Source organism: Ooceraea biroi, chromosome 6, assembly GCF_003672135.1.
Source record: "Ooceraea biroi isolate clonal line C1 chromosome 6, Obir_v5.4, whole genome shotgun sequence".
NCBI classification, from domain to species: domain Eukaryota; kingdom Metazoa; phylum Arthropoda; class Insecta; order Hymenoptera; family Formicidae; genus Ooceraea; species Ooceraea biroi.
Window position 1 is genome coordinate 10,289,119 of NC_039511.1, and position 19,760 is coordinate 10,308,878.

The 19,760-nt window shown below is 39.2% G+C and overlaps 1 protein-coding gene across 1 annotated transcript; it reads right to left on the reverse strand.

Moving 5' to 3' along the window:
- Nucleotides 1-1,000: 1,000 nt before the first annotated feature.
- LOC105279108 lies at nt 1,001-18,914 on the reverse strand. Its single transcript, XM_020031562.2, has 10 exons — nt 18,599-18,914; nt 16,626-16,792; nt 16,208-16,408; nt 14,700-15,290; nt 13,948-14,395; nt 12,879-13,773; nt 12,352-12,645; nt 2,852-3,485; nt 2,158-2,668; nt 1,001-1,976 (listed from the first exon to the last, which is right to left on the reverse strand). Exons 1-10 carry the CDS (start codon nt 18,671-18,673, stop codon nt 1,134-1,136), a joined length of 4,659 nt encoding a protein of 1,552 aa, XP_019887121.2. The 5' UTR covers nt 18,674-18,914; the 3' UTR covers nt 1,001-1,133.
- Nucleotides 18,915-19,760: the final 846 nt, after the last annotated feature.

Genomic DNA, 19,760 nt, shown 5'->3' on the forward strand with positions numbered 1-19,760 from the left:
CACAAATAGAACAAAAATTTATGCATCACTGTCATAGAGCATGATATATTTGTTCCTTGTGTCTAGAAATATATTGATATAAGCTTATGATTTTATTTCTAATAAAAAACATGTTCTAATATAAAAATGTTGAGATCGTACAAGAATCAATTGCTTTCTTCTACTTGAAAATTAGAAGAAAGTTTGATTAAAAGAGAAGAAAACGTGAAATAGATCGCATTGATATATCAACAGAGCATTGTTTCAAGTCGAGACTAAATTTACTTACAATGTAAGAGTTTCTTTATAAAATAATTCTATCAAGAGGCACGCGATTAAGATTATTGGTGACGATGATATATTATTTATTGCTCATTATTTCATTGAATTACGTATGTATGAGATTTAGCGACAATGTAGAATGATTTTAATTACATAATGTGTAACGTTATGTGCTGAAAATTTCAAGTTATATTCGGCAGATTGTGATTTATAGTATTTTCGTGTTAAGACACGTTTTCATATTTCATGTAAGAAATCTTGCAATATATGTATTATATATTGGGTAATACTAATTTCCGCGTTATTACCATTATCACGATTATAAATTATTGTCTCTCAGCAGATGCGAGTTGTAAATTGGGCAAAATTTTGATCTACATCGCTCATGATTAATAAATATAATGTTTAGCCTCCCAAATAAACGAAGTGTTCGAGACAATCGGTTTTGTTCCCTCTTCATTAAAATATGCCGAATATATAAAATAATTATCGTAGAAAAAAAAATTTAATAGTCTCAAGATGCCTTCGAGAAAGGTTTTGTTATAAGATATTTGGTAATGATGTTAAGATAATTAGATAACAGCTTAGTTATTGCAAACATAAATAAATATTTATTTAAATAAAATAAGACCAATTTTAAGTTAATATATATTTATATATAAATAGTTTCTAGGCATTCTTCAATATATATATATATATATATATATATATATATATATATATATATTGATTTGATATATATATATATCAAATTTCCTTTTTTATATAAAATAAAAACAAAACCGCGCACGCGTATAAAATATGGCTCACAATAATGAAGAGCTGTTATGTCTGTATAAGCACGATTGTCTGATTATCGGCATATTCTCGGATCACAAAGCGGTTTCGAGAGTGGGTGCGCTCGGACTGCGCGCAACGTTTTGTGTTGCTGCGTGTTGTGGCGATTCCGATCTCGCTCTAAATCTCTTGCTGAAGTAGAGGTTTTGCGGATTGGTGCTGGTAGGTGTACTGGCTAGGAACTGGGCTCTCGCCAGTTGATTGCTGATCCTTCTCGATTCGAGAGCACTCACGGGATTTTGATTGTTCGATTCAAGCGAATCTTTCGAATACTGCGTCTTGATATTCCCTTGAGACGGCATGGATGAGATTTCCTTCCCAGTTATCATATTTTTTACAGGAGAAACGATTTTTGCAACGGTTGCACTTGCGGTTAGTTCGTGAGTCCTGTTGACCTGATTCAACGATTTTATGATAGAATCAGGATTGGATTCTCTTATCGATGCTTTGTCCGTCATTAGCCTATCGTTGCAAAGGTTTACCATTTTGTTCTCGCAATCGACGTTACGCAAGTGATTCGGTAGGTCGCTGCAGAGATCCAACTGCCTCCTAGAGTTCAGTCTTGAAATAGGAGATATGTTCTCCGGTGAGGGCTTCATGGCTTTCTCCTCTGCCGCAGTGTCTTCAATTATGGTAGATGAGAGGACATCAGTTCTTGGCGTTTGGAATCTCCAAACCGAACGAGGGCTCAGAACTTTGGCCAGAGGGCTCTGATGAGGATTCGATGACGATGGTTGCTGTTGCTGCTGTTGTTGTTGACGTGATAGCTTCAGTTGTTCCGCTGCCGATAGCCGCAAGGGATTCGTCTTTACGCTCTGCTGAAGGAGCAAACGTTTGAAGTCCATTCGCGATGTAGGCGATTGAACAGTGGTCGGTATCTGGAATTAATAGGCAAACCTAAATTTCTACCGAAAACTATAAGAAAATTATTAAGCTCTTTTTAATAACTTATTAAACTCTTGAAAAATGTAGAAATTAAATTGAGAAAATTTTTGACTTTCAAATCAACGATTGAGATATTGGTATTCGAGATATATAATTACGTATCAACGTAATTACCTCCACATTTTTCTCAGATTCCGGACTCCAGCTATGTCTCGTACCAGCCGGTGTTTTCACTAGGGAGTTCATCGATCCGTAAGATAATAAGTTCTCGCTGTCGTCGTTGAGCCTAATATTGAGCTTCTTCTTCGATTTATGGATCGCGGCAAACAGTTCCTCGTTGGTCATGGTACTCTTCGTAGGCGACAGGATCAAATTGGTCGGCGTTGTCCTGCCGGAAGTGGTCTGGACAGGAGTGCTTCTGCCTGAGGAGCTACTCATCGGTATCGGCGACGAGCAGTTATTGCCTGCTGTTAGTGCTAAACGTTCCGCCACGGTTGGCGCCGATCGTCCGTGATAATTAGTAGGAGTGGACGATTTGAAACCGTTACCGTAACCATGACCGATTGGCGAAATTGGATTGTTTCTCAAAACGTCTGCATTAGGAGACTTCGTAGGAGGATCATTGGCAGGCGAGGATGCGAAGAATCGATAGCCAAGTGCGCCCAAATTTTGAGGCGTTGCGAACCTGTAAGATGATGAAACGATTAAAGATTAACTTTAGACGATTGTTATTACATACCATTAGTCAGTTGCAATGATAAATTCAATGAATGGGAAAAGATTTATCTCTTATGGAACCTGCTGCTTGATTTAAAAGCGTAACAGACGTTACAGAAATCAAATTCTTCTATATTTCGCCGATCTTCACCTGTTTCTGATATCCACGACCGATTGCGGTTGGCTATGTACGAATTTCCCTCTCGCCTCTATTTGTTCCAAGTTTCTCCTTCCCACATCCATGTGAGAACCGAGGATCTGTTCGTTCTCTGCGACCGTAATCCTCTGCTGGCCCTGCTTTGCCAACATGTGCATGCTGCTGAGAGAACCGCGTCCCAGGCCGCGGGTGATGTCCGGGGTGACGCTACGGGGTGGTTCGATTTCTCGCTGAGGTCTTCTCGTCGGCAGAGTGTAAAATTGCTGCTGATTGATATCTCTAGCCGGCGCACAGAGCTGTTGATTCCTCGCATTGTGCATGTGCACTGTCTGATAGTTGCAAGCTCGTTGCTGGTACTCGTAGTTCGATATACGCTGCTGCTCAAGGATGTTGTTGCGGTTATCATATTGCTGGATGTTTTGATGTTCATAAATATCCTGTTTCTGATCCGCGATCGATTGCTTCTCGTTTTCAGGATATCCTCGTAGATTCGGCGGCTGTGAATCCTTCAGGATTTCTTGATATTTCTTTTGTCGATCCTCAGGTTTCGGCGGAGCGACATAGGGTGGCGGTTGGACAATCGCCTGTGGTGGTATTGAATCGGGAGGTATTGCCAGTAAAGCATTATCTGCAACAATTGAAAAAATATCGTTATACTTTTTGTGAAGGCGTAAAATTTGCGTTTTCGAATGATTGATATCAATTACGATTATAATGCTTTTATTTAAGAAATATTATCAAAAAGACATAGCTTTGGGCATTACTTTCTTTTAAGATTTTTCAGGCAATGCAATAATAAAGTGATATTCTTTCAGAAACTTACTACATTGTGATCATGCCTACGTATGTATTACAATTTGATATGTTTTATTATATACAATTATTTCCTATATTATGTTATAATAAATATTGCAATTAGAAATTACGCAAGAGAGAGGACAAGATTTCACGATTATAATTTTTATATGTTAAATATTGGCCAGTAACTGTTTTAATATGTGATTATTAGTTCTATATTCTTTATAATAAATAGTATTTTAATTCACATTGTTAATAATATCTCATCAAGAAAAAACAAAGTTAGTTATTAGAAATATGTGCGTTAAAAGCAACTTTCGAAATAGTGAATGTTTAATCCAAGCAAAGCAAGCATATTACAAAAGCATCACAAACACAAACATGCGACATACAAAACATAATAAAGCAAATCATAATGCTGCAGCGCACAAGTTTGACATAGACTTTTGCATGAATCAAAAGTTCTTAAATGAACTTGAAATATATTTTGAAAATAATAATAATTGAAACTTATATGAGCTAAATTTTTCTATTTAATCAAATCAACCGAATTAAATAACACATATAAATTTATGAAATATATAATATCTAATATTAAGTAATATACGGATAGATGCAACTCGGTATAATGTAGGCATAAGAAAGATATATTACACAGCATTATTGTAATCTATTATAATGTTTTCGACCAAAATTCAAGTTGACATCAAATTTGCGCGCTACACTTGCAAAGTTAAAAAAAAAAAGAAACGTACTCACCAGTTACATGGAGCATGGAACTATGATATGTGGGTGAATTACTAGTGAGTGCCACACGCGCATGAGGTGCATTTTTTCTAAAACTATACGATAGCCACATATATGGAGAAACATAAAACGCAAAAATAATAGACGGAAAAGGCTTAGGATTGCGGGGTTTCATGACGGTGCGATATTTACAATCTCGAGGGTAGGTATGCAAATATGATGTACATGGATGAGACGACAGAGAAAGAAAGAGAAAGAAAACAAAATGACAAAATGCAAGTGCTTTCCAAAAAAGAATGGCGTCTATTCACATACATTCCTCGTAATCATTAATGACATCGTCTCGTCGGCGATAGTATACTTCTATGTACAAGCAAGATGCGCCGCGATGCACCAATTGTACAAAGAGAATGTACATATACATATTTATAATAACTTTGCATACGGACGGCGGATTGATCTTAAAAAAATCGCTACGACACATATACACATGTACAGTACACACGACAATGCATGCTCCCCTGCCCAAGTTGTAAGTACGTCTTCGCGATATTAGTTGCAAGCTGATTAATCAACACTGCTGCTGCAGGGTAATACCGTGAGGAATGTAGCACAAACGCAACTCGAATTCTCCGCTCGGCTACAATTTTAATTAACGCATACATGGCGTATTTTATACAGTAGATTTATTATCGCGCGTTACCACATCAAGCACACGGAGCAGGCGGTGCACGGTGGTGCGAAACCGCATATGTACGATCTTATCGCGCTAACTGAGTGTTCGGGGTTAACGTGGTAACTGTCGTGTAGATTATAGGCAGTGTACCTGTTACGGGAACAACATTATATCACCCGCGAGGCGAAGCAATTTTTACAAAGTTAACCGTTTCTCTGTAAGTAACAGTTTCTCTATAAAGTACGCTCGGTACTTTCTACCACGGTTCTATTGCGGTTCTGTTATTACATCGTTACGTATCGAGATAATCGAGATAACCGATATGTTCCATTGTAGATGTAATTTTTATATTTTTGCTGCTGTTATTTATATAATAAATTATATAAATTTTCTTCTCTGCAAATTTTTATGGAAAGATACTATCACGGTATCACCCTGGGACCCATGGTTGCAGCTACGGGGTTCTATATACCCACAGTTAGTTCTTGTTAGTCAATGATAGACGCTACTCACAACAAGAGCCGAACACGCATCTCGGGGTAACACATGCGACACGGCAAGTTAAGGCATTTACAAGAGTTTCACAAGCATGCCGAGACATCAACTGCCATTGTCTCGTCGATTAAGGGGTGGAATCATTTTTTTATAAAATGTTCAATGATGATCATCAAACGTAAAGTTACGTCTTAACACTTCTTCGACCAAAACGTAATTAATTTCATGATTAAATGGTTAAATTATTATTCTTATCATATTATGTATATTATTTATCGTAAGATTTGTGTAAATTCAAATATATAATATAATAACGTTAACAAAAGTTTTTCGCATTTTATATCTTTGATTGAAAAATCGGACAAATGAAATGATCAGCGAAGTGTTAAGTTAACTTAAATACAGTAACTTGATTTTTACATTGTCAATGTGTAGACGAAGATCAATAACGTCAATGTAATGCGTTATGTATTCATCAATCAATTATCATTAGAGTACGGGAGGGAATTGAGAAGATCGTGACCGCGTGATTACGTTTAAATGCATACGCATCAAAATACATTTCTCTCTTATTGCTATCAACAAAAAAGTTCCGACGTCATTGGGGATCAATATTTTCTATCCTCGTTCTCGACTTATCACTCATTATATACGTCGAAACAAAGAGTGAACCGTGATGAATTACGCATTTATAAACAGCAATTTTATATAGGCTCTGACTAATTCTTCCTCATTCTTTTTACGAGGATTTACATTACGATACTCGTGCTGCATCGCAAGAAACGCTCAGCATATTGCGCAGATCAATAACAATATTAGACTCAATTTCGCCACAGTGCATCACAAAATTGTCGCAATTGTTTCTAGCAATGCAATAAAGTATACTTACGAGATACGAGATTTGTAATATAGTGAAACGTTACGGTACGGAACAGCAAATAAAGTTTTGGTATAATTTTACACAAGTACGTTGATAATAAATATAATTACGTTAAATGTGGCAGATTAATCATTTGTCCACATAAAAGTATGGTATGGTGTCTCTCGATAAATAACTTGAGATGTAAGCGCTTGTTTTGTGCGGACTGCGAAACTTCACAGCAACGTTAGTTGCATTCGTCTTTGTCACTGGCCATGCGTGTGATTACACAAGATATATAGAATTAACGCAGGTATCTAATTACATAAATTATAATGTTTACTGTTAATGGCATTCGCGTATATCTAATTGCGTTAATTACGGTCCCTCTTAGAGTAAATAACATGAGGAAAGAACCGCGATTACGGGCCGCTTGCAGCCGATGATCCATATTTGTTCTCGTATCGGCGCGATTTCTTTGTACATTTAATTGGACGGATTCCACTCTCTTTCTGCGATGCAACTCTCGGTATCTGCGGGGTCTGTGTTGCATCCCGCACTTGAGAGTGCAGTCATTAATCAAGGATCATTCATCTCCGTCGTGCTGAAATCAAATTCCGGCGACGGAATTTACGTTGTCTCTCTCTTACGTTACGGCATTATTTTAGAACTCGATGTTATCGAATCCTGGCCGCGATTTTACGTAATCGTAATCGCTCTTTTGAAAGGTCTTCACCATAAATATCAAAACGTGACTGGTCGGTCGAATAATACGATTATCGACCTCGCTGCTATCATACTTTGCACGCGTTCTTCGATTGAAGCTGATATTATTTATTTACGCACCTCGCGGGAGATCGAGGCTGGCTAATGCACATTACATGCACGATATAAGAGTCCATTTTCAAGATAAGCGCGCACGCGGCGCGAGATTCGTGTTTGTTGTCCACCCGTTCATCTATCTGGAATTGTCATGACGGGTGGAGAGGAAAGGAGCAGATGTCGATGGGTGGTTTGACCTTTCCACTCTCTTTCACTCACTCTCTCTCTCTCTCTCTCTCTCTCTCTCATTCTCGTGGCTGCATGTTTTTGAACGACGGTACTTTCCACTGAATTTCTTCACTTCTCTCTTTCTCTTTCTCTCCGAGCACGCTTCTTTATAATCGTGCGCTAGTTTTGCAATACTGATAACGTCGCGCGGTCACTCACGCGATCCGAGCACTTATTGCTCGATGATGTCACTGATACCGTCATGGACTTGACAGACAAATTAGCGCCCCATTGGCCCATTTGTGTTTCGCGGAATGTTTAGCGGAGATCAAGCGTGCATCGATAATTCGTAAAGAAGAAAAAGGAGAATGTTTGAAATTAGATTTGTCATCGCTATGAGGCGATGTCTCAATCTTTTGACATAAAAAAGTTTTTTTGATAAAAAACGTAATACAAAGAGACAAACTTATTTTGTTATTATACACGAGAGAACACTCTAAAATTAATAAATTATTATTAGGTGTATATATTTCGATATATATTTATCCTACAAAAATATAATCAGAGAATATGACGCTATATATAGCTATAACAAGAATATATATACTCTTGTTATATATAATTATTAATTTTATACATACATATATGTATATAAAATTGATCTGAACAATTTTAATGATTTTAATGCGATAAGATAAATGTATTTTGTAAACATCTTCGAATAGCAGGGATCAACGATATTATCAATTTACGTAAGAACTATTAGTATATTTTCTGTTTCTTTTTGTGATGCGCATTATGGATGTTGATATGAAATATTTTGGTTCAAGTATCAATGGAATGAAGATATCAAGAATGAAGTAAACTATACATGTATGTGTATACGATAAAACATGTGTACATATATATGTATACACTTCTCCCCTTTTTGCAAAGAATTAATTGAAACTATTGTTAAGAAATTCGAGTTCAGGGTAAGTAAGAACTTGTCGAAAGATACGTAGTACAAAGTGATAATTGAATTGACATATGATTATTGATATACTAAATGATCGATAAATGTAAGTGTAACTGTTTACATAAATTTCAAAGTTTTCTTTCTATAACAAAATTAAATCAATATTATACAGAAGAATGTGGATTTACATTTCTGAAACTAAAACACATAATCCAATCTAAAACTTTTCTAATTTTATTATTTAATAACTAAATTTTATATACATTTCAAAGACTTTAATCCACTTTGTCTATTCTGTAATCCATTTAAACAAATTTAAACAATTGTATAATAATATTTCAGCTAGTTTTATATTCGGATAATAATAAAAGTGTTATTGTCTCCAATAAAAAATGAATAACATTATTTAACTTTAGCAATTTACTACTGTTTAATATAATATTATATTGCATATATTGGAAGTATTTCTCAGACATAAATGACAGATTAATGTTTAAATGACAGATTACGTTGTAACTCATGCGTGATTGTAGCATCGAATGGACTCTTCTCTTTTAATGATCATGAAAGTATAGAATAATGTAAATTACTCGTGATGTTCAACTTACGAGGCCGTCTGGTTGCAATGAAAAGAAGATGTCTCGCCAGCATGTCGAAGTATTGCCGCGGTGACCCGCGTACTGATCGATGTGAGAGTCACGAGCCGACTTACACGCTGCTCGACATCTATCAGTGCCTCGGCGACTGTCTGTCTAGCGACAAGGTTTCCTCCCGTTTTTGCACCGATAACGTCTTATCATTGTGCCGCACTAAAACCTCTAATTTCTTCTATGAGGAGTCATCCGATTATGATTGATATGAAGCCCTTGAAGATCTCCCGATCTCATGGGAGAGATTTTCTCGATCTCGCGGATCGAGATGGGCGAGCGTTTAAGAGAAATGATTGCGGAATTGCGGATCATTAAATCGATGGTACTCGATGGACGACACGATTCGGTCGTGATTAGATGCACTACCTTAACTAGGCATAATTATGCGCGCTTGCAACAAGTCAGCTTCCTGCGGCAACGCATCTTGCTCGAGATCCCGTGACATAGAGCCGCGGTTTCTAAAGCGATATGAGATATATTCACGCGGACGAAGGGCCAACGGTTTCACAGTTCGATCGTGAGGACGACCGGATCGGAGCATACTGAAGATGCCGGGATGCGCACGAAAGTATTTCAATCCTCGTAGTGGGGATTTTTGTTTATCAATATCTGGCCGTTATCATGCTGGGATAAATATCGCGTCTGATGCAATTCGCATTGGTTATTGAGCCAGCTAATGACGCTGATAAGGGCTAACAAAGTGAGTCTTCACTGGAAGCTTCGTAGGAGTTTTCCAGCGATCCGCTAAAGCGGAAGCTATTTCCCCCCTTCACCGCGATAACTTGTCATTTTTCTTTTGGTCGAGGAAAGTTTCAGATATTTAATGATTTACGTCTTTTCTCCTTTTCTGCCTTCTAGTTTAAATAATACTAATATAACACACACGGACACCGAGTACTTAATCAATTGGTTACGTTGTTCCGAGAGTGAAAGTTTAGAGTTTCAGTTCAGATAAGGGAATCTGCGTAATATGAAATCCACGTATCATTTATACATAGTATAAATGAAGAGATTTCTTTTTCAGAGGAACGATTTGTTTGGTAAGTAAAAGTAAAATTGTTATCGCTTTTATACATTTATATGTTTATCTGCATCCACACAAACTCTTATCGTTGAAACTATTGAACTCTAAAATATTCCACGCGAAAGGGCTATCGTTTGACGTTTATCTCGCCGCAATATTAAACATAACGCCGGGATTCTTGGCTTTGCAGCTGGAAAGAGATCAGATGTGAGTGTCAGATAAAAGAAACATAACCGGTATGTCTCTTTATCGGTATTTTTGTATCGTGTACAAAAAAAGGAATTAATCGCCATCTCGCTCTCGTCTCGTGACATTCGTCAACTGGTTCGTTTATGGATCTTCGCTCTCGCGTCGATTCGAGGAAGTGACATGAACCCGCCTTTTGCATAACGTGCTGCAATCGGATGAGCTGATATCTCCCCCGCGAGCATGCCGGCTTCTCGCTCCAATTATATCTGATTAGACCTTGATGATTCGTCTCAGCTTCTGATCTATTTTATATGATGATCTCACAGTAAGTTATTTAACACAAGGGTCACGACTCATTGAAATCATTTTTTGAAAAGTTATCGCAACGGATGCGGATTTTTAACGGGAAAAATTTTGATTTTCGAAATAACATAAAGTTTGTTACATAAACTTGAAAAACATTATATTTCCCGGTTATATTATAATTTAAGTGCTAACTTCTTCTAAATATTTATTGAGTAAAGCATTTTAAGGGAATTTTGATTTTATATACAAAAATTAAAATATTAACACTGAAAATAAATATATTGGAATGTTTACTATGTAAAATTGTACATTATGTTCTAAGAGAAATGATAAATGTATTAATTTCTAATTTTCTTCTCATAAAGTTCTAAAACAAAAAATTAAATCGACTTTAAAGGTACTATAATATGTTTCCTAGCTTTACTGCACAGTTATTAATATATCTAATACTGTTAAAATGGTTTTTTTTTAATATTGCTAGGGGTACGGAGAAACGAATTCTTCGAAGAATTTTCTATACAATACAGACGTACTTGGTACCATAACGCAGGACATTATCACACTTTGCAAGCATATAACGATTCTGGTTAAAGCCATCATCAGGGCCGTTTGTTTTCCTAAGCACGATCCGACTTATATGTCACAGTTTGCAGTAGTTGTTCGTATTATCTCGTATCAGTATTGCAAAACTAACGTTGCGCGCCTTGCTCTTTGCAATCATTCTCTATTAGATGTCTATGTCGCGTTCAAGTAGTTTTGTCGTTTTTAGATCCAAAATCTTTGGTTTAGGATTACTCGGCCTTGGTAAGATGGAATGCATTTTATCAGGTTGCTATCTCATTAGCATTGACTAGCACATCGTCATGACGTTCTCTACCAGATTTCCGTATCGTTACTAGAATATTTGAGTACCCTAACCGGTTCTAAATCCAAAGTCCTTGGTCTAGGACTAGTCGGCCCGGACTGGACTGGCGTTGGGACCGTTCGATTCATGTCAAAGGTCACATTGCTATCGATCTGTGGCTCCGGGCTAGAAACCGTTTCGGGGTAATTGATTCTCTCCCTCAACAGTTCCTCTTGCAATTCCTCAGAAGGCGTCCTGCAGATCTTTGACGACTTCTCTGCGCTACTCACGGAGAACTTCTTGATGAACATGATCGGGCTATTCGCCATGCGGTAGCTCTCGCTGCGTTTTACCTTACGATCCGCCCTGTCGTCGCGCACCGGATTCGACTTTTTTGCAGTTTGATCATCCGATTCCGCGCCATTGACAAACGTGCTCTTATTGCCGGACGTGCAATCGTCAAGCTTTGTGATTTCCTCGTGTGTATTCTGATCAGCTTCAGGTCTCTTTCTACAGAAACTCGGAGTGTCAAGATCCGAGACCAGAAGCTTCCTACCTAATTTCGGCGTGTTGCCGGTCGCTTTCAAGATTTTCGGGTAAAGACCTGATTTCTCGAAATCCAATCGCGAGTTCGCGGGATTAAGGCTAACAGGATGATTGATTTTAGACGGAGCGGTCGCGCGTATGTTCTCGGGAGCGTTGCTGTTGAACTCGGGCGGATGGTTCTCGTCATGGTCGATTTTGCACTTCAATTTGTCTAGCTGCGAGCCGCTGTGGCAGATCCTGGCTTTGTCTACAGACTTATCTGACTCTGGAAGTTTGTTACTCGGCGCCAGAGCAACAGTTGGATTGCCAGCCAATCGAAACTCGTCCTTAGAGCGTGACGCAGCGCGTGGTGCCTCTAATCTACCTGTGTGACCAGTGCAATCGCGGTGCTCGTCAGTGCTGGACGTCTTACCTTCGTCGCCTTGCACGTTGACGTAAGCCCCGCGGACCTGTCTGTGGGGACTGGTCGGACTTGTGGGACCGACCACAGTCGCTGGCGTGCGCACGTAATCCGGACTGGCCGCACGATCCGGACTCCGCGCCGCCCGAATGATCAGCTTGCCCAGCTGAGGGGATGTCGGTGGCGTAGACATCCGATTCGGACCGTCCACCGCGTCGCCACTCTTCGTGACCGCGCGGATGTTTGGCATTGCGCGATGCAGCAACGGCGATGGACTCGGTGACGCACCTTCCCTCACAAAGGGACCTAGAAATTAATGCATTGCGTGAAAATATGTTCTATATGATTCATTAATTAGTTAAAAATCATTTTAAAAATCCGTAATTCGACTTTGTCATTTTATTAATTTAACGCTTCACATTGAGAGTCGAAAAAGATTTGTGAAATTTTGAAAAGCTTAATCGGAATTTCTCGATAAAAATTTTGCTATGGAATTTACTAACAGAACTAGCAATATTCAAATAATTAGTATAACATACCTGGATTAAATGTCGTGTGCGCTCCTTTCCTCCTCTTCAGACTATCGGACGAATAAACGACCTTGCCTTCAGAATCCAGGGTGACTCGAGCACCCTGTCTTTTTCGCTCAAGCGACGAATCCGGTTTCTTCGGCAGCTCGCTCAAACTCACGTATTCCGCATCTTTCTTGAAGATGTCAGAGTTAGCGTAGGTGATGGTAGATCGAACAGTAGTCATGCCCGACGACGACGACGATGATGATGATGAAGACGAGGGCAAGCCCGCAGGACGCTTGTCGTTGTTGTTCCTCACGTCGGCTATGGTCACATAGTCACCGGAGTCTACATTCGACAACTCCTGCATGGCGCTATTCTTCATGGCGTGCTTCTTGCCCGGAAGTACGCCGCGAAGTTTGCCCAGGACGCCGCTTAGAGGACTGATCTTGATCGACGATGATGACGACGATGACTGACTCGTCGCGACTGGTTTATCATTATTGGCAGCTGCTGGCAATACCTGTACGGTGGCGTACAGATTCTTGTCTTGGCCGTTGATCACCTCCATCTTTGAGGTACCAACGGTAGCGGACATCAGCACCGACCCGCTGCTCTGAAGATCAGTCCTCCTCGGCTCGTTCGTCTTCTTCTCGACCTGCTCCGTTTCTCTTGCATGTTCGTCATCGGATACGGGTGGTGTAATCACGCACATCGAAGGGATTCGGCTGGTCGTAATCGCTGTCTTCGAGCGGATCCTCTCAATCCGCTCGCAACCTTCCAGATCGCTGGATTCGGAATACTCGAATTCGGAACACGATCGACCGGTGCAGGCGGGACTCGAGGCAGATTCAATAGGGGATGAGGATGTGTTGTGGCCACTATCCGGCGACTCGCCACCGTTTTGATTTTGTCCGTGAACCTATTTGATTAAATTAAATAGCATCAAGATAGGCTGTCAAAGATAAATGATGTATATATGCGATCTTTCTTTGCGATCATCGTTTTAAAAAAATGGATATTCATTTCAACTTGCTTATCTGTTTTCATTCAGTTATCTGCTGTTAGAATTAAGAATACTGCAGCTCGAACTTACCATAGCAACAACCGTGAGACTGGATTTGCGCTCTGGAGGAGGGGGTGCCATAAGCGCGGTGCAAACTGTCCCGGCTGAGCTAGTAGTTGTAGAAGTCGATCCTCTGCCGAATAATTCGTATTCATTCTCGACGACCGGCGAAGTGGGATCGGAGCCAACGTCGTTAGACTTGATCAAAGGACTCTGCGGCATAAGTTCTTCCTCTCTCAGCGTTTTCAGGCCTGAATCCATGTGGAACGATGTATAGTATCCTTCTGTGTCGCAAGAGTACACCGATGACGTTTCACCGTCATCGGAGAAGGGCACCACTGTGATATCCTGTATGATGTCCGGTGTCAAGGTACCTTCAGAAGTGACTGAGGATGACGCTGAGGTATCCCTCCCCTTCAGTCTTCTCAAATGGCTTAAAGATGTGGAGGATGTGCCAATCGAAGCTGTCGTTGTAGATCTGAAATAATAAAATATTCGAGATTAAATATACGCGTAAATTAGCTTCTACTCTGTTCCGAAAAATTAAAACACACTCCAATATTGGAATAATTGTAATTAACATTTAATTCGAATTTTCACGAATATTCAAATTTAAATAAATTTTCAAGTAAGGTTTGTAACAAATTTTATAAAGTTATCTAAATTAAAATATTAAGGATTAAGCTTATTACAATCATAAGAGCAATATATGCATTCAAACAAATTTCATTCAAATCAAAAGATCACAGATTGAGAGCCTTCCATCGAAATTTAGATTCTACCTGGGTTGATGTGTGGTAGTGGTAGTTTCACTGCCGATGCTGGCTCTTCCGCTCTCGGACGAGGCACTCCAGTTTCCGGAGCTCGAGTGCGGCGCGTCGTCGCGGTTGCTGCCCTTCCGTCGTTCTCGTCTCTGGGCGGCGCTCTCGCGTAATTTCACGCTCGGCTGTCTATTATCCGTACTCGGTACCGATACTGGTATACTAGCCGTGCTTTTGCCGCTCGAGCTGGACGAGCTAGGTTTCCTCTCGTGCGACTTATCCCTCCTGCGCCTCGTAGTCACCGTCTCGTAGATGTTGATCTCCTCCGGCGATCTTGTCTGACTACTTTGAGTCTGCTCGCTTCTCCCTGCATTCGTTGTCGAATCTTGTTGTTGCTGTTGTTGTTGTTGCTGTTGCTGCTGTTGTTGATTCGATTTAGGACTGATCAGTTTCAGTCTCGACATGCCCCACGCCTTCAACGTATTGAAGTGCGACTTCTTTTCCGTGGGGGAGTCCTTCTTCATGGAGCCCAGAATGTCGGTGCTCGCCGAGCGATGCGCCCTCGGCATATCGCTTGGCATCGTCTCCCCGGGCTCATCGCCAATCGTCTCCCTGCAACGATAAATAATGTGAGCGACGTGAACATAATGTAGAGTGTTGTAGTAAGTGCGATTTGCGTGGCATTTTAAGGAGCAAGAGAAGAGAGGTTGTGCGCGAGCGCGCTATGATTAATTGAGTAAACACGACGACGTACGGTTTTATTGCAGATTTATTGTGCGCGTATTTCAATTGATATGCGACTTGAATTACTGTAACCCGTGGGAGGTCCCACGATCCGAGACGCTGCGATAGCGCGCGACAATGATGCGGAGATGATCCACAAGCGTTATCGCGGCGATAGAGGAGTACAAAGGTAGAATGAGGGAGATTCTTCGTGCTTGAACGACTGCGAAAATATGAGCGCACTTTATCGAGCGTGACAAATTGTCGACTCTTTCCGAGCCGTGGATCTCCGGAATCGCGTCCTTGCAGTAACAGAACCGCCACGATAAGATGGATCCTTGGAAAATGCATATCTCTCTTGCTTATATGGGTATATTTATCATGTAGTAAAAATTCAAGTTGTACATTCAGTAGAAATGGTCCATTAATCCTTTCAATAATAGCATTTCTTTCAGTAATCATTTTTAAGCGAAATAAAAAAATGATCTTCTTATTGTGAGAATTGAAGACTAAATACCTTCGAATTATTTTTGCAAAATGCCAACGTGAAGCAAATCCTCATAATATTATGTAAAATTAATGCATATAAGTAGCACATGATAATATTTTAAAGCAAAATTTCAATTATAATCTATTCGAAATATAAAATAGAAATAAAAATAAAATTTATATAAAATATTCAAATTTCTGCACTAAAGTTGAAAGGATATGTAAATATGTGAACATGTACTAAAGAATATATTATACATTCTAGAATTTTCATATTTTCGATTGAGAATTGAAGTGTTAATTATAGCAGTACTGACCCTCCGACAGCTTGTCGAATTTCCTTCTGATCGGTACCGGCGATCGTGTTTCGTCTTTTTCCTCTTGGCCTACGTGGCCGCGATCTCCTTTTCACCACTGTTTCTTGAGTTTCTGGTCCTGACAGCAGGGATCTTCTTCTCATCGACATTCTTTCGAAACCTCGTCCGCTTACATCCACCGCTACTATTTCCGCCGGGAATCTACGATAATGCGAAAAAGTTTGTCGGTCTATTATTGATGCAAAACTGTATAGACGGAGAAAACATATTTCAAACATGTTTCATATTTCAACATATTACCACATCAGAAGAAGCTGCATGACAGGCTTTGTCTTGTACATTAACTTATATCGAATAGTGGTTTCTACAATTGTCGTCTTATCAGAGATCAAACGACGTATTGAGATAAATTACTTACTTGAGCGCGATAGCCTGAACCTGTTCCTCGGGGCTGGGTAGCTTGTGATCGACGGCATCGTCGCTGGTCGTGTCGCCTAGGATCCTGGACGCGCAGTCCGGCGGTACGGTGACGTCGCCAAGAGCCTCCGCGGACGTCCATCTTCGCAGATCCTCGATAGCGGCTGGCTACAAAAGCGTAATCACACATGCAATAAAGTCCGCCCTCTCTACAAGATATCTATTTTTGAACGGTCTGTTACACGGTATTCTCAATAATCATCCGCATTTATCGTCATTTATCGTCATTTATCTCTCCAAAACGAAAATAACAACAATTACAGAAAAAGACAAAGATCTATAAAAAGCGGAAATATCAAAATTTATAACTAATAAAATTTTTTATATACTTAATAATGTATCTACAAGATATATAAAGCCTAATAATTATTATCACAAAGAATATCTCTTAAAATAACATTTTCTTATTTCTTTTCTCTTCGATTCGTTTTGTATGATAATTATATCATCGTATCGTCTGAAAGAATTGTGCCATTATGTGCGAGTTTGCTTGCCACTATAAGATAGTTTTTATAGTTTCAGGATGTATAACAAATAACTCATTTTCCTTCGTTTGCGGTATTCGTATGGGAATCTTATAACAAGAGGGTTGCCTCCCGTTCAACCCGCGAGAAACTCAACTCCGCGACGCAGGAAGAAGAGTGAGCGACGTGTTTTACACGTCGCGGCACTCGCGTGGGTGTTAACCATTGTCGGGATGTCACCTCGTCGACCAAGCGGGTTTCACGCGCGGAATACGGAACGGATCAGGTTCCAACCGTCTGCCAACTTTTTCACGCGATGCACTCACCGCTGTTCGCGACCGACCCGTGAAAACGACCATTGTTAGAGACTTAATTTTATGCATCCGAAAAGAGCAAAAAGAGATTTGCATTGTTCCCAACGAAAAACGAGTTTTAAAGAATAAAGGAATCCAATTGAAACTCTTAAAGATGAATATTTAACTGTAGAACGTGAGGCCGATAAAAATTGCTTTTTATTATTTTACGTGAATACACAATTCGTAATTTTGAAATAATAACTATTTAAATAAATGCCAAAATTCTGTAATATCTGATGCACAAGCTGATGCCCAAATTTGTTCATGTTTAATTGTGTACTGAAATTTGTTTTCTCGATCGTAAAACTTTACAGAGACTTTACCTGAAGCAATTATCTTTTGGATTTATACCTTTCTGTTTATCAAGTACAATATTAATATCGTAGGCGATAATTTCCGTTTGACGTAAACCGGTTTAACGACAGCTCAAGCGCGGAGAAAAATACGAGTTAACCGCGACACGTTCGATGTCAAGTGGGAGGAGAACGTTGCTCGGCAAAATTGCTAAAACTGTTTCAAAGAAACGAGGTTCGACACGCGACCGTATGAACTCTTCACTTACATGGTGAAAGTTAATTATGTCGAATTAAGTAGGCAAAGGGGTCAGATTTTGCTCTGCCTGCCATTTGAGATTTAATATCTTGGATCGAAAGTATCTAACTTTGATATTCAATTTTTTGCATTAAACTGTGTGTTATTCAACGGAAATGATATTGAGATGATAAAACGAGTCCCGCAAGTATTATGCAGTTTGTTAAAAAAGAAAACTGATACATACAAGGCAATGCTTACATAAATTTTCGCATTTGACATAAAAAGATTCATGCGCACGAACCACAAAAAATGATTAGATAATCGCAACGTTGTTACAGGTTCCAGTAAAACATTTATTCTTAACCAGTTCTGTGAACTAGTAAATTAAGTAGTTTATAAATATGTTATTGGATAAACTCGTTAAAATTAAAATAAAATATTTCATACTGAATTATTTATTGAAATTGATAAAAAGACAAGAAAAATTTGTTAGGAGAAATATTGTAAGTCTTCATAAAAAGAAATAAAAAATAATAATTCATAAAAAGAAATGTACTTACAATTCTTGATTCGATGTCGAGGCTATGGTCCCGCCTCTTTTTCCCGAGGACCGGCGTGCACAGGAACATATCCATCGAGCTGCCATCCCTCCTTAAAGAATCCAAACTTCGAACAGCAACTATAGCAGCGAGCTCGTACAGATTCTTTAGAGCCTTCGGCCTCGTATCGGGCGTAAATAGTCTCGTCGATGGTTTATTCGTGATGTGAAAATGTTCCGTCCTCGTCGCGAAAGTGCAGATGTCCGATTCCGCTGTAACACGAGGGATACCACCATCGTTAACGATCGCTCTTGTCGCCTAACAGAATGTAGTCGATTTCACGGACTGTTACACGTAGTCGCGTGTTTATGCATTTTCTACCGTTCATCGTAAGACATCTCATTTAATGGGCGTTTCTAAGGTCACTTTTCCTGGTGCACGTGTTACTCTGTTTTCTTCAATAATTTGAAATAACAATTTTAAATAATAAATATTAGACATAAAGGTAAAATATTTAAAATATTACTGAAGATATTCATTGTTTTAATTAAATATTTTAATATTATGTGAATACAGACGTGTGTTCACATTTAATTTGTTTAATTATGTGATAACAAAGCCTTAAGGAAATTTTTCCTCATATTTAGATTAAAGACAATTTATTACTACATTTAAAAAAAATACGTAAATACACGTACATACGGAATTTTCTTTAAAGTATTTACTGAACAACTGTGATTTAAAGAAAGCTTGAATAAGCAAAGAGAAAAGATATGCCTTACGCCTCTCATATCAAATTTAAGAGGCGTTCACGAGCGCATTCTTTTTTCTTGTAGCCGTCCCATAATGTGGTATTTTAGCTCCGTAATATACTTTTTGCCGGTCATGTGTGGCAGGCGATATCACACGCCGCTGACATATCTTAACTATAAACATATTCCATTCACGGTTTCTTGTACCGCACACGCAGGCGCAAGCATGAAATCAGTAAAAAACCTAACTCATGCCACCCGCGCTGGAGGGCACGCTTGATTCGACGTTTCCGGTTGTTTTCAGAAACGGTTTCTTCCGTGACCACGTCGGGGCCTTAATTTCTGACAACGAGGCCCTTAACGTTTTCAATTACACGTTTACAGACAGTGAGATCGCACGATCTCACATCAATCACAAAATAACGATTTAA